The following is a 13,761-nucleotide window of genomic DNA, read 5'->3' as shown; positions in this document are numbered from 1 at the left end:
AAGGGATGTCACCTCCTAAAATGACAGGTTTCAAGCCCTGAAAATAGATAACTGTAACGAAGCGTCATCAGGTGTATCTGTGGTGTCTGAGGTCATGGCTCCAAGATTTGCAAAGAATGGGCAGATAAACCTAAAGGCCATCAGAGAATGCAAGGTGAAATCTTATCTGCAAACAAAAGAAAACTCAGCTCCAGGACCGCTCCAAGTCCTGATCTGTGTTGAAGGTTCAATCATTGTTCCGCTCTTAGAGTCGAAGGAGCCTCTCCATAGGCTGGTCTTCATCTCTCTCCAAATCTGCAGTTAAATGCAAGAAACACAAGCTGTTAAAGTGGAGTTCCACTCCTTCTCGCCACTCCATATCCCTGACCAAGCTTGTAGATGGCGTCAACAGTCTTAATCCTGCCCTTGAAGTCAGCCGACTTCCACAGTTGGTTCTGCACAGCTGTGCTCCAGCTCTTTGGTTCTTTAAAGAGTGGCTCTAACGCGCCTTTAGGCCCCAGCTGGTCTGTCTGAGCCACTCTGACTCCTGCTCCAATGCTGCTCCTGGTGCCCAAAACCATGCTGGGCATGGGTACATCGATGCCGAGGACGACCTCGCCGCCCTGGAGAGGTTGACCCAATCATCCTCTCTGACACTGACTCAAATTCGACCGATACTGTGCTCCAGTCCAACCAAGGCACCAAGTCCTGTCAGGGTGACAACTAGTATGAAGACTTCCAGGAGGCCAGTGTGCTTGACTCCTCCCCAGCAACAGCTCTTTTCTCTCCTCCTTGGCCAGCAATGGAAGAATCTGCATCTTAGGTCATGCGCATGGCACCCAAAGTCCTTGATCTCCAGCTTCACACACTGGAGGTAAAGACTAATGTCTGACCAAGGTCCTTCTGCTGGCCCAGACTACTTCTGAGTCCCTCCTAGCCTTCAACAATGCAATGACGGATATCATTTTGGGGACTTGGGGCAAACCCTGCTCTGGCCCGCAAGTTAATAGACAGCTTGCCAGGCGCCACCGCCCTGCTCCAGGAGACTTGGCTTTCTTGTCCCAGCACCCTTCTCCAGAAAGTCTTGTGGTACAGGCTCCCACCAGCTGTTCCAATCTGAACCCTTTTCCTACCACTCTCCTTGTTGGGGGTTCAAAGCAAGTGGAGACATTCTGTAAGTTTGGCCCTGTGTTCTGCTAAGGCTTCCTGTTTGTTGTGCCGTTGCAGTCGCACCCTTTGGGATTCTATGGCACAATTCGGCCCTGGTATGCTGGAAGATCTTCGATTTAAGCTGTCTCAGGCAATTCAAGGCAGTCGTGATGAAGTCAAGTTCACAATTCATTGTGGCTTGGATACTGATTCCATCGGACATGCAATTGAAACCAGCATTGCCATCCGCTGCCATGTGTGGCTGCACTCGCCTGGGTTCTCTGGCGATGTACAGTCCTCCTTGATGGACTTGCCTTTTGATGGGACTCACAGTTCGGGGGCAAGGCTGACTCTGCCCTCGAACGTGTCAAAGAGAATAGGGCCACTGCTCACTCTCTTGGCCTTTTTGCCCTGCCTTGCCAACCTGACCTGCTCCTTTTTGGCCTTTAGGATTAGTATCCCTTCCTGCTAGCTTGGGCAGCTCCCTAAAAGTGACGCAGCAGTTTCACAGGAAAAGCAGAGATGCCTCCCGCCCTTGCGCCAAAGGTCAGCGTGCTGCTGCATCCCCCCAACCCACCGCTCCCCAGCAGCCACTCCTACAAAACATCTTTAGTTTACCCTTACAGCGCCACTGCCACCTGGTGGGAGGAAGAATCTACTGATTTCTATCTGGGTTGACAAGCGATCAAATTAGACAAGTGGGTCCTACAAATTGCTCATAAACTCTATGCCTGCCCATTTTTCCATCCCCGCCGCACTTTCCACCATCTGCCCAACGACTGATTGAGGACCACCTTTCCATTTTATGACCGGAAGGGCAAGCCCGTTTGACCAAAAGGGCTGTTGAGAGGGTGCTGATGCCAAAAGTAGGGCATGGTGGTTATTCCTGCTACATCCTGGTGCCCATGAAACACGGAGGCCTTCAACCTACTCTCAGACTGTACCAGCTCGATGCATTCCCCCAGAAGTAGCAGTTCAAGATGCTTGTCATGGCCCAGGTTTTGTCTTCCCTCGATCCTGGAGACGTGATAGTGGCGTTATACCTGCAGAATGCCTATTTCTATCGATCTGTCCTGCTACCTTATTGGCGCTACCTGCGGTTCGTGGTAGAAAGAGGAGCATTTCAAGTTTAGCTGTTCTCCCCTTTGGTCTCACCAGCAGCCTTCAGGTCTTCATCGAAAGTAATCGAGGTCATGGCAGAACACATTTGGGAGTCAGGGGTTCCAGTCTTCCCCTTCCTCGACCACTGGCTGTTGAAGATGGGTTGGCCCCAAGCAGTCGTCACCCTGCTCCAGTCTATGGTGAACCACCTGGCATCTTTGGGGAACACTATCAATGTGTCCAAGGCACACCTGACTTCTTCTCAGACGCTCCCTTTTATCAGAGTAATTAGGATCACGGTTTGGTTTCGTGCCTTTTCCCTTGCAAAGAGTCTGGAATGTTCAAGCTATGGGAGTGATCTTTCAGTCCCTGTCCTGGATTTCAGTGAGGACATCTCTGAGGCTGCTGGGACTGATGGTGTCCTGTATCTTGCTGATCGCGCACACCAGGTGGGATCTGAAGACTAAGTGGGTCCAACATCAAGGGGACCTCTCGCACCACCTACAGATTTTGGAGGAAACTACCAAAGACCTGCAGTGTTGGTAACTGGACCACGATTGGATCAGTGGAAGACCCCTCTCCCTTCCCTAACCATAACTGACAGTAGTGACCGATGCATTTCCAATGGTTTGGGGTGACCATCTGAGAGAGGTGGAGATTAGAGGCCTTCGGTCGAGTCCTAGCTCACATCAGCCCTCTGGAGCTGAGGACCAATCGCTTAGCGCTGGAAACCTTCCTTCCATCCATGGGAAGCTCGTACAGATGCTCACGGATAATACCACTGCCATGTGGTACTGCAACAAACAGAGCAGGGTGGGGTCATGGACCCTCTGCCAGTAGGCCTTGTGCCTCTGGTATTAACTTGACCACCAAGGAATTTTCCCGTGCGTCAACCACCTGGCAGTATTATTGAATGCCAGGGTGGACAAGCATAGCCTTTGGCGCCTAGCTTAGCACAAATGGCTGTTGCACCCGAAGATGGAGCAGGGTCTTTTCTGTGAATGGGGAGAATGGGCAATGTCAATGCTTCTGCAGTTTCCAAAGGCGCCTCTCACTCTGAGACACGTTCCGCCTCAAGTGGAACTTGTATGCCTTTTTTCCAATACCACCCCTGCCCCGAGTTCTCAAGAAGATCAGCGCAGACGATGCCCAAGTCATCCTAGTGACTGGACTGGGTACAGAGAGTATGGTATTCAAACCTCCTGGGTTTAGCGTAAGTCCTCTGATCAGGCTGCTTCTCTGGGAGGACCTGCTGTTGCAGCTACAGGGCATGGTTCTGCACCCGAGCCATAGCAATCTCCACTTTCTTTCGTGGAGACTGAGGGGTGACAACTGAACACCTTCAGCCTTCTGTCAGAAGTGGTTGATGTCATCCTGGCAGCCAAGTGTCCCTCTACAAAAACTGGATATGCCTGTTGTGGCAAATATGTGGCTTGGTGCGAAACTCGCCAGATTGATTCCCTCCAGGCCAAACTGTCTGATGTCCTGATATTTGTTCTGTCTTTGCACAGCAATGCTTTGTTCTGGACACAGTTAGAGGTTATCTTTCGGGCCTCTGCCTTCTTATTGGTGCAAGATCAGCCCTTTTTGTTTAAATAACTGGTTGTGATGCAATATTTAAAAGGGCTGCAATACATGTTTCCCCCTTCTTCTTTTGTCATGCTTCAGTGGGACCTTAGTCTGGTACTGACTTATCTGAAGGGCACACTGTTTGAATCACTACACAGTTGTCCCTTATGGCTCCTTACCATCAAGACTGTGTTCCTCATTGCCATCTTCTCAGCACGGCGTCTGAGCGAGCTTCAGGCCCTTTGCGCCAATCCACCTGCCATTACCATCTTACCAGACAAACTGGTTCTGCACACACAGGCATCCTTCCTGCTAAAAGTTGTAATGCCATTCCACGTCATTCAAACCCTCATCTGCCTCCATTCTGTGCTCCACCTCACCCATCTAAGGAGCAGGGGAGACTTCATCCCTTGGATTCCAAGAGAGCTCTGAGCTTCTACATTAATAGTACAAAGAACCCACTGGGTGGACAATAAGCTCTTTGTGGAGTACACTGGAATGAAAAAAGGCAGGGCAGTGCAGAAGAGAAACAACTCCCACTGTATCTGCATTAGGATCTGCTACGTATTTACCAACAAGTAGTCTGGAAGGATTGCAGGCTCATTCTGCCAGGGCCAAAGCTGCTGCCACTTTGTTGCATTCAGGGTCCCTATTTTAGACATTTGCCAGGCGGCTGCGTCAGCATCCCTCCCTGCGTTCACAAAGCATTATTTCCTGGACAGTCGGTTTCACCGAAAGGGGCATTTTGCCTGCTCGGTCCTGCTGGACCTTCTAGTTTGAGTCCCATCCACAGACCCACATTCAAATAGGTATTGTTGTGGTATCTATTCAAAAGGTGAGGATTATGTGGCTAGAAGTCTCTATTAAAAGAACAAGTTACTTACCTTTGATAATGCTCTAATAGGGAAAAGTCTCTTTCTAGCCACAGATTACTCACCGACCCTCCCACGAGAGTGGCGCCTATATAGGCCTTGCATGACATTTTTGGAGCGGATCAGCGTCATTGCAGAGCCGCAAGTGCCACTTTACCAAACGCAGAGGTACTTTTGAAAAGTTTCTGGATCCAGCCTGACGCCTGGGGAATATTCAGTAGTTGAGGAATCTGTGAATAGATCATCTACCAGAAAGCGTGTTACCGAAAGTAAGTAACTTGCTCAGTACTCTCAAAACACACTGTTTTACCTAAGGGCATGTTAATGCTGTTTATATCTATGTTAACATACTGGGGATTCCCAGCCTAATGTTGGGGAAGGATTCAGGTATGTCAATCTCTGAAATATACCAGTGCTGCAGAAATGTAGTTACAGGTTGGCAATGTATTCCTTACAATATGAAATGTCGAATGCAGAGGTTCTGAAAGTTAAAGTTACTTTTTCATTTATTTAGACAACAGATTACATCAATGCAAGTTTTATGGATGGATATAAGAGGAAAAATGCGTATATAGCAACACAAGGTATGGATTGATCATATCTATTGCCAGTATGACCAGATATGCAAAAGAGCAATTCCTTTCCCCTCAGTTTGTAAGTGTCTGTTTTTTGTGTGATGCATTTTAAACTAGTTTCATATATTCTGAACAATATCGAAAAATCACTGTGACATGACAGGGCCCATGTGGGAAATGCATAAATTAGGGCCATACTAGGTGTGTTCACACATCAAAAAGTACTGTTCCGTGAGTAAAAATGTGTTTTCACAGGCATAACAAACTGAATAAAGCAGGCAGGTGATATCCCAGGATGTTCTATCGTGGAAGTATGTTCCCTAACTTGTTAGAAAAATGTTTTTAAAAATTTCAGAGTTTAAAGTGGATTTCCAGGCATTAGAACTTGCGTTCCTTAATTTACCATAATGATGTATGACGATTCTTAAGAAAGCACACTGTCCCACTACACAAGCGTGTTATCAAGCAAAACCCTTTGTTCATTACTGTAAACAGTCTTCTCCGAAATACTGCAAGAAAATCACACATAATGTGCTATCTTTATTAATTTAAGGAAACCGACCTAGCTTAGACTTCATTTCGATTACATTTCTCAACAGTAACAGACAACATAAAAACAGGCCATCGATTTCTTTTTGGAAAATCCGCGTTATTAAACTTTTTGGAAAACCTATTTCATAAGGAGACATAGCCAGATGTATTGTGCGGTGCTTTCAGATTTATTATGCAATTGCAAACATACATTCCACAGACATTGAATTTAGGAATAAGAATTGAGAACACACAACTGGGCTCCCACTTATGCAAATGTTGACTTCGTGCTAGGCCTTGGATCCTGGAAATTCCAGTAGTTGGAAGAAGTCCAACTCGAAGTCAGGAACAAGTCTGCAGAAGTAGTGCTGTGACTAGAAAAGAACACAGAGTAGTAACCTGGGTAGTTGGTATTTATTTTTTATTAGTACCTACGTAGCCTGGTCCTTAGCCTCTGGACTACCAGAGCGCTTTACATAAGACTGGAAGAATACATATAGCTTACATTCAGTGGGGCGGGGGAGGGGCAGGGTGGGGGTAGTAATCTCCGGCTTACGGCCAACGGAGTTAAGTAAATAAATAAGTGAATAAAACTAAGAGCATTGCTCGCGCCTCAACGCCATTCGGCATTGCAGCGCGCACAATGTAATTCGTTTTTTTTATTTATTAACTTAACTCCGTTCGACTGTAAGCCGGAGTTTACTACCCCCTCCCCCGCCCTGCCTCACCGCCTCTCAGCACTCCCACGAGGAGCCGCCACTGCTTACATTGATGGGAGGAATGGAAAATAGGAAATTAGAATAATGCTAGCTGGGTAGATACATTTTGAAGAGGTAGATTTTTAGTTCCTTAGGGAAGAGTAAGAGGTTCTTTTGGGTCCAATATGATTAGTAGTAGTATTTCAAAGTCTGGGGGCTAGGCAGGTAAAAGCCTGCATGGATGTTTTATTATTAGTACTGCATTTCCCAGATTTAGTCTACTTATGCTCCTAGTGTTTCTGTTGCCTCTGGCGAGTTGGAAAATATCAATCCGATATGAAGGTTGGCCAGTATATAATGCTTTATGAGTGACAAATGCAGTCTCCTCAGTAGCGTCTCCGCTAAGGCAGAGGAGCGTCACCTTACTGCTTTCCAGCAGTGAAATAAAGGAAAATGAAAATAACTCTAGGTTATTATCATTTCATTTTTTCCTGCTGCAGCAGCTTTACGGACAGAGCGGGGCAACTCCGATAACAGATAAGTAGGGAGAGCAGTGGTGGCACACTGTAAGTGTGCACGACTGTTTGGCTGGCCAAACAGTTATGCGCACTTTGCATGTTCTTCACCTAGGCTGCATTACAGTCTGAGTGGAGAGCATGTCCAGGCTACTAGTCACTTCCTGAGCACCAAGTGGTGGCACACTGTAAGTGTGCACAACTGTTTGGTTGGCCAAACAGTCATGCACACTTTGCATGCTCTTCACCCAGGCTGTATTACAGTCTGGGTGGAGAACATGTCCAGGCTACCAGTCACTTACCTAGCACCGAACCACAGCGCTCATTTGTGATTGGCTTAGGGGAGCCTGGGTGCTTCCTGTTCTGTTCTGGCCAGGAGAGACAACGTAGGGACGACAGAGGAGAGAAGCGGCGAGGAGGTACGTTTTATCTTATTTTTCACACCCCCTTAATCCCCAATCTGTGCCGGCCGCCACTGAGTCCCCTCCGAGACAAGTAGAATTTGCCCCCAACAGTGCTTGAGAAAAATCTGTGAGTTGAACTACCTTTGATTTAGAGACCCCTGTGAGACCCCTTAGGGCTTTCATGTTGAACACATTGTTGCCCCACCTTTATTGTACTCCTAATGGTAGCTAATAAGGAAGAAAGTGAGTCTCTGACTAACATACTGCAAAAAAGAGAGGATGATAGCTCAGCATAAAGATTAATTCACTCTCAGTTGTACAGCAGAAGATCAGAGTGGGTGCACTGTAGGCAAGTGCTGCAACAGTTCTGATTGTTTATTTTCTTGTGTACCATTTGTTCAAATTATAAATTCGATTTATAACACAAACCATTGAAATTCTAATTGCAAAAGTCAAACCTCTACTTAAAACAAGGTTTAGCCACAGAACACTACTTCTCTTTTGCAGTGCGAAACTCTTCTAGATTTGCATTCCTCTACCATCTAGTGGTTGGGTTCGGAAGAGTTTTACAAACTTTTTCCCCCTAGGCCTTGACATAGGAAGAGCAAATATGACGTTGACCGTAAGCCCACAATGCCCCCTAACGTAGCCTCCATTTTCGATTCGATATTTCTGACACTGGGTTCGGAGATGAGTCAAGAGAGCTCTCAAATATTTGCAAAGAGGAGGTTGAAAAATCGGCGAAAGTAGGCCAAAAGTCTGATGTTAGTTAATGCAGGGTTTAAAAGAAAAGACCTTTCGAGGAAACCACGTCTGCATCCAAAATACCTAAAACTTTAGAGCTGAAACATTGGAAAAGAGAAAGGTCTTGCATTTGCTTGAGTTAGAGCCATTGGCGTTGCAAATGACAATGTCTTTTTACACATGTGTTAAGGAGTGTATGAACGTTGTGTGTAGTGGAATTATGTGGGTTGAATGGGAATTGTGTGGTGTAGAGTGGATTTGTGTAGTGGAATTATGTGGCATGGTGTGCAGTGGAATTATATGGATGGTAATTATGTGGTATTGAGTGTACTGGAATTGTATGAAGTGGGATTGTGTGTTATGGAGTGTAACTATGTGGAATGGTGTTTTGTATTGTGGAGTAGGATGTGGTGAGTTTAATTATGTGGTGTCCTGTTGAATTTTGTGGCATGATGTGGAATTGTGTGGTGTGGATTAGATGTATTTGGTGTGTTTTGTAATTGTGTTGTTGAGTTGAATTATGTGGTGTAGAATTATGTGGTGTGGATTGGAAATGTGTGGAGTTGAATTGTGTGGCGTAGAACTGTGTGGATAGCTTTGTCTAATTGGTGATTAAAAAAAACAAATAGGTAGGAGATAAGATCCAGATCTGTGTCTTTGGGTGTTAAAAAAAAAATAGAAGAAAAACTGACTACAGGACACATAACTGGAGCCTTTATGGGGCTCCTTTTCATCATGTTTATGAGCAAGATGGAGTAGCGACAGAGACAGATGGCCCGACCTACCATAGGAGAAAAGGTATTGCAAGATGGCTGCCACAGAAAGGCTGGTGCCTGCGGAGATTTACAAGCAAAATCACCAAAATCCAGAATTAAAGACTGCAGCAAAATGGTATCACAGTATGACTGGTATTGATCATACTTTCTCTCGGGGCTGCCTGCCCACTGCTCCCAGAGGACTCTCTTCTTTGGTATTTATTTAAGGAGGTGTCAGAAGTCTACCGCTGTTGTGAACTCCATTATTCCAAGGATTGCAGAATAATCATTATGGGTTGACTTAGTAGGCCTTCTTCTATGGTGTCATGTCAATAATTGCTAATGCTATGACATAATTTTGCTCTTGGGTGGTGCAAGAGACACCTGCTTTTGGTGGAACGGTCTACTTTGTGCTCTAATCTGTCAAACCCTGTCTGCCTCTGGGAAGCATAGTTTTGCAGCTCCAGAAATAAGAATTGTTATACCTAAAGAAAACTCCATGTGGTCTTGGGACTCAGCTGTTAATACCAGATCAAATCAACATCTCATTACAAAATCAAAACCCAATCCACCTCCAGCACCAGCCTCAAAGCCAAAGCTTTTGGCTCTTCGATCCCACCATGTTCCGGAGATTGACTGGTCTTTGAGCAGTACCGTGCACATTTGCAAGCTTGGATCACCATGGTGTTTGACAGTGAGGTCAAGAAATGTTTTGTTGAGTGTTTAGACACACAATGCTGGTTCAGAGAAGGATTTGAAAGAATGTGGTAAGCCCCAAGGGATACGCTGTGGTTAGAGCGGGCATATGTGGCTGCCTTGGCAGTTCACTAGCAAAATATGCGGTTACCCTGCAAAAATGTAAACATTCACAAATAGCATTCAGAACATCAAGAGAACATGATAGATTGTGAGAGGAAAATCACGGTTCATTCCATGCATTAATTCAACTTTGAAAAACAGAAGTACATCAGATTGCATACACTAATTTGTGAAAACACTCCAACTGATTGCATTGATTTAATAATATATTAATTGAGTGCCTCTACTGAAGTGAGTCTAGGCAGCCTCCTCAGAAACTTGGGAAAATCTTCCTACTCCGGTCTCAGCTGAGCAGGTAGTTAGGTATTCCAAAGTGACGAACCCTGCACACAGCAGAATATTTGGGTCAGACTGGCAGCTGTCAAGGACCCAAATGATGTAGGGGCATTTGTTTATTTTTCCAACCAAATGGAGTAAGGGTTGGTTGGGATAATTAGGCTAAGGGCTGGATGGCAGGTAGATTAGACCATAGTCTGAGATGATGTGGCGTTAGGGACAGGACTAATGACTGGAACTGGGGAACCAGGATCGAGTCTCTGCGTCAGCTCAAAATCCTGTGATCCTGTCCTGCCTAAAAAATTAATATGACCTTGTGTAATCTAGTTGGTGCTTGTGAAAGCATTACAATACCTTAGGGTTGAGCCTGCGCTATATAAAATTGCAAAAATATTAATGATTTGGCTGATTAGGCCCTTGGATTCAATGACAAGCTGGGATTTTGTGGTTGGCGTGAATAGGAAACCAGTAGATTCTATAGGAAAGGCTATTTCAATTTGGGACTAACGTTTTGGGTTTAAAGTATTGTTTTGCTGTAAAATAGTGAATTAGGGTAGAGTAGTGTGCAGGTTGTTTTTTTGAGGGGGGTACCTGATAAAGACAGTTTGGGTTTGTGAAAGTACTTTTTTGACATTTTTCTAAGCTGGAATTTGATTAGACTTGGACTGTGTGGAGGGGAGGAAAATCTGCAGCAGCTACACAATTTAAGACAGGATCGTTAGGGCAGGCCTGTGCAAGCCAGGCATGTGCCAGGAAGTTAATCTTCTATTTTACAAATGCACAAAGGCATTTCTTTTCACGAACAGAATTAAGCGCACACTGCTCAGATGTAAGTGCAACCTGTAGACACGCTTGTTAATCACAGCATAGGCAAATTGAGCCTTTCATTTATCGGCAGACAATAAAGGGAGCAGCGTTAAATTAGGTTTAACGTTTAATTTGGTTAACACCAACGTGCATTAATTTCAGCGCACTGCAATGAAACTACAAAACTGCTGTAGCAAACTCAGTATAAACAAGGTGGGTGAAGTGTGTCCAACGGCCACCTCGAGTGACCCTGGTACCCACGGTCTGCGTGGGTAGTGTGCCGCAGCTGGGAATCTGTGTTTGGCTCTTGAATTTTCCCCTGAATGTAACTTGTGGGTGTCCCTCAGGCAAAAAGAACAATTGATGAACAGAATGCAGAGCAATGTCATACATTCACCCCAGTACAGAGATCTGAGCCTAAATCCATCGCTTTTTTGCTCCCCATGCCATTCCAGTTTGAACCCGGCCATATGCAAATCAGTCTTGACCCTGTGCCCAATGGGAACAGTCCAGCCCGAACTGCCAGGCCAGGTCCTCCCTGGACTGGAAACAAGCATCCTAGGACCGGTTTCGGGGTTTCGCCAGTCCTAGAATGCTTGTTTCCCGTTCAGAGAAGACATGGCTTGGCAGTTTGGGCTGGACTGTTTCCATGAGGCACAGGGTCAAGACTGATTTGCATATAGCTGGGTCTGAACTGGGGTGGCAAAGTAAACTAAAGGGCAATGATGGATTCAACCCAGATCTGTGACTGGGGGTGAGTGTCTGAAAAGTTTAAGCGCTCCGTCCATCATCTCCTTGTGTTTGCTTTGTCCGTTAGGCAGACATATTTGCGAGAATGTGCTGCAGAACCACGTTCAGGCCTTACTTGGTATCCCTCCGCCTTGGAAAACCAGCTCCTGCAGACAAGAGGGGCGGCAGCAAGCACGCGCAGGCTGTTTTGTAGTTCCTATAAATCTATAAAGGATCTCCACGTTTAGACAACATAAACTTTGGGATTGGGGTCCAGAGTGATTCCAAACATCCTCACCAGATATGTTCACCTGTATTCCAGCTAGCTCACAGTGCCACTATCAACCTCTTTATATCAAGGAGCGAGTAGTTTCTAGCAACTATCGAAAATGACAACCCTGACCCCTCAGGGATCGTGGATACAGTACCTTTCGCTCTGTCACTCGTGCTCACTTTGTCTCAGAGAGTTACAAAGAATAAACAATAAGGACTTTTTCAATAAGCATTTATTGAACCAGCATCATTTAGTGTAACATACGTGTGTTGCAACAACCATGACACAGAATCAGATGTATATGTTTTAAGCACCAACAGAGTAAATAGATGGAAGAATTCTACCTTAGTGCTAAAACAATGGATATATGCAAACATATAAATACATGGCATTAATAATGCGTACTCCTACGATGCGAACCCTAACTATATGTACCCAAATGTACCTAGCATGTGTGTAAGTGTATAGCCAAGAATCCCCCTAGAATAAGATCAACCCCATTACCTGAGGTGTGAGAACGAAGGACCCCGTCTTGCTGGAGTGTCTGTGTGCAGGAACCTCAACGTTTTACGTCAGTGTGTTAGCCTGGAAGTCTTTTTCTCCTCTGCTCGCCCCAGCAAAGATATGGTGTTTATATACCCAAAATGTATCTTCAGGGGTTCTACCTTGCGGTGTCATGTCGGCAGAGAATGACAATATTGATGAACCTTGTACACAGTTATTATGCAGAAGATGGTAATCCTGCTGTTATTCTGAGAATCCTCATGCATAATAAATGAGGCTAGTTTTCAGAGAAAACCACAGGACGTTTATGCAGCACCTAACTAGGTAAAGGTCAGCACCAAAACGGTTATGTAGTACAATGGCAGGGTAAATGTAGGTGAAAGGTTAGACTACCCAGGCCTATATTGGCATACATTATGAATCATAACAAGGCCTGGCTACTTCAGTTTCTATACTAAACATTAAAAAGTATATGTTCTCCTGCAATATAGGTCCAGCGATATTTTTCACAAACCCCGCTAGTAGGGTAATGTCAGTCCCTATTCCTGGATAAAAGCCATTCTGTGTAAATCCCAGAAAGTCAACTAGTTCTGACGAGACTTGAGCCTCAAGGGGCTAAGATGTTTTTTCTAATCTTGGTGAGAGACGGTAACTAGCCCATTCCCTCTTAAAGGAAGCCCAAAACGAATATCTTACGTAGAGAAGATCAACACAAGATTGACAGTCAACATCCAAAACTGAAAAAGGCTCAAAACAAGCCCAATCCCCCTAAAAGGAAGCCCAAAACCAAACTAATATCTTACCGAAAGAATCCCAAATGACGGTCGACATTCAAAATTGCAAAACGAGGCTAACAAAGGAACTTGAAGAAGCACTAATACAACTGTGGCATTAAGAGGAGGTGGAAAGGCGGGATGATGAATGAAGCTGTAAGCAGCTTTGGCGCCGAAGCTAAACACAGAAAACCGTAACAAAGCAGGAAACCTTAAAAAAATATAGTCCCCCAAAGAGCAAATTAAGAACCATAGCGTAATGATACAGTGCTTAGTCCCTGCTCTGTGGGAGGAACGGGAGAGAAAAAGGAGGGACAAAGAGGCAGGACTGACCACTAGTAAGCAAGGATTTTTAAAGGACACTGACATAGACAAAGAAAAGCAATGACTAGCAATAGTTGGATGAACCATATACAACAAACCCCCACCCCATGGTCTAAGACAAAAGTAATGATCCACGCGTGTAAGTTTTAACATGAGACTCAAGAGGGTAATAGAGAGGAGATACTGTTGATACACAAGGCGGCAGATCTAGAGGAAACTCAGTACGATATCCAGGCAAAAGGAGCAGCCTTTATGGGAAGATGTCGATGCTCACTCTTTCCATAGGAAGAGGTGGACATGTATTCATTGGTAACATTGCTCCAGGATGGCTTCTCTATGTCCCTATATCACCAGCAGGTGGTA

At 45.2% G+C, this 13,761-nt stretch overlaps 1 protein-coding gene across 2 annotated transcripts in view; it reads left to right on the top strand.

The window, feature by feature from the left end:
• LOC146866579 (tyrosine-protein phosphatase non-receptor type 9-like) overlaps positions 1-13,761 on the top strand; it is a 998,267-nt gene that overhangs the window by 732,578 nt on the left and 251,928 nt on the right. For both annotated transcript variants that reach the window (XR_014971897.1, XM_085636628.1), the window contains exon 9: positions 5,185-5,254. Coding sequence is in view for 1 of the 2 variants with exons in the window: in XM_085636628.1 (XP_085492754.1) it covers positions 5,185-5,254 (70 nt within the window). In the remaining variant the exon portion in view is untranslated. The remainder of the gene's footprint in view (positions 1-5,184; positions 5,255-13,761) is intronic.

Source organism: Triturus cristatus, chromosome 2_1 (genome assembly GCF_964204655.1).
Source record: "Triturus cristatus chromosome 2_1, aTriCri1.1, whole genome shotgun sequence".
NCBI lineage: Eukaryota > Metazoa > Chordata > Amphibia > Caudata > Salamandridae > Triturus > Triturus cristatus.
This window is presented reverse-complemented; position numbering and strand designations above follow the sequence as displayed.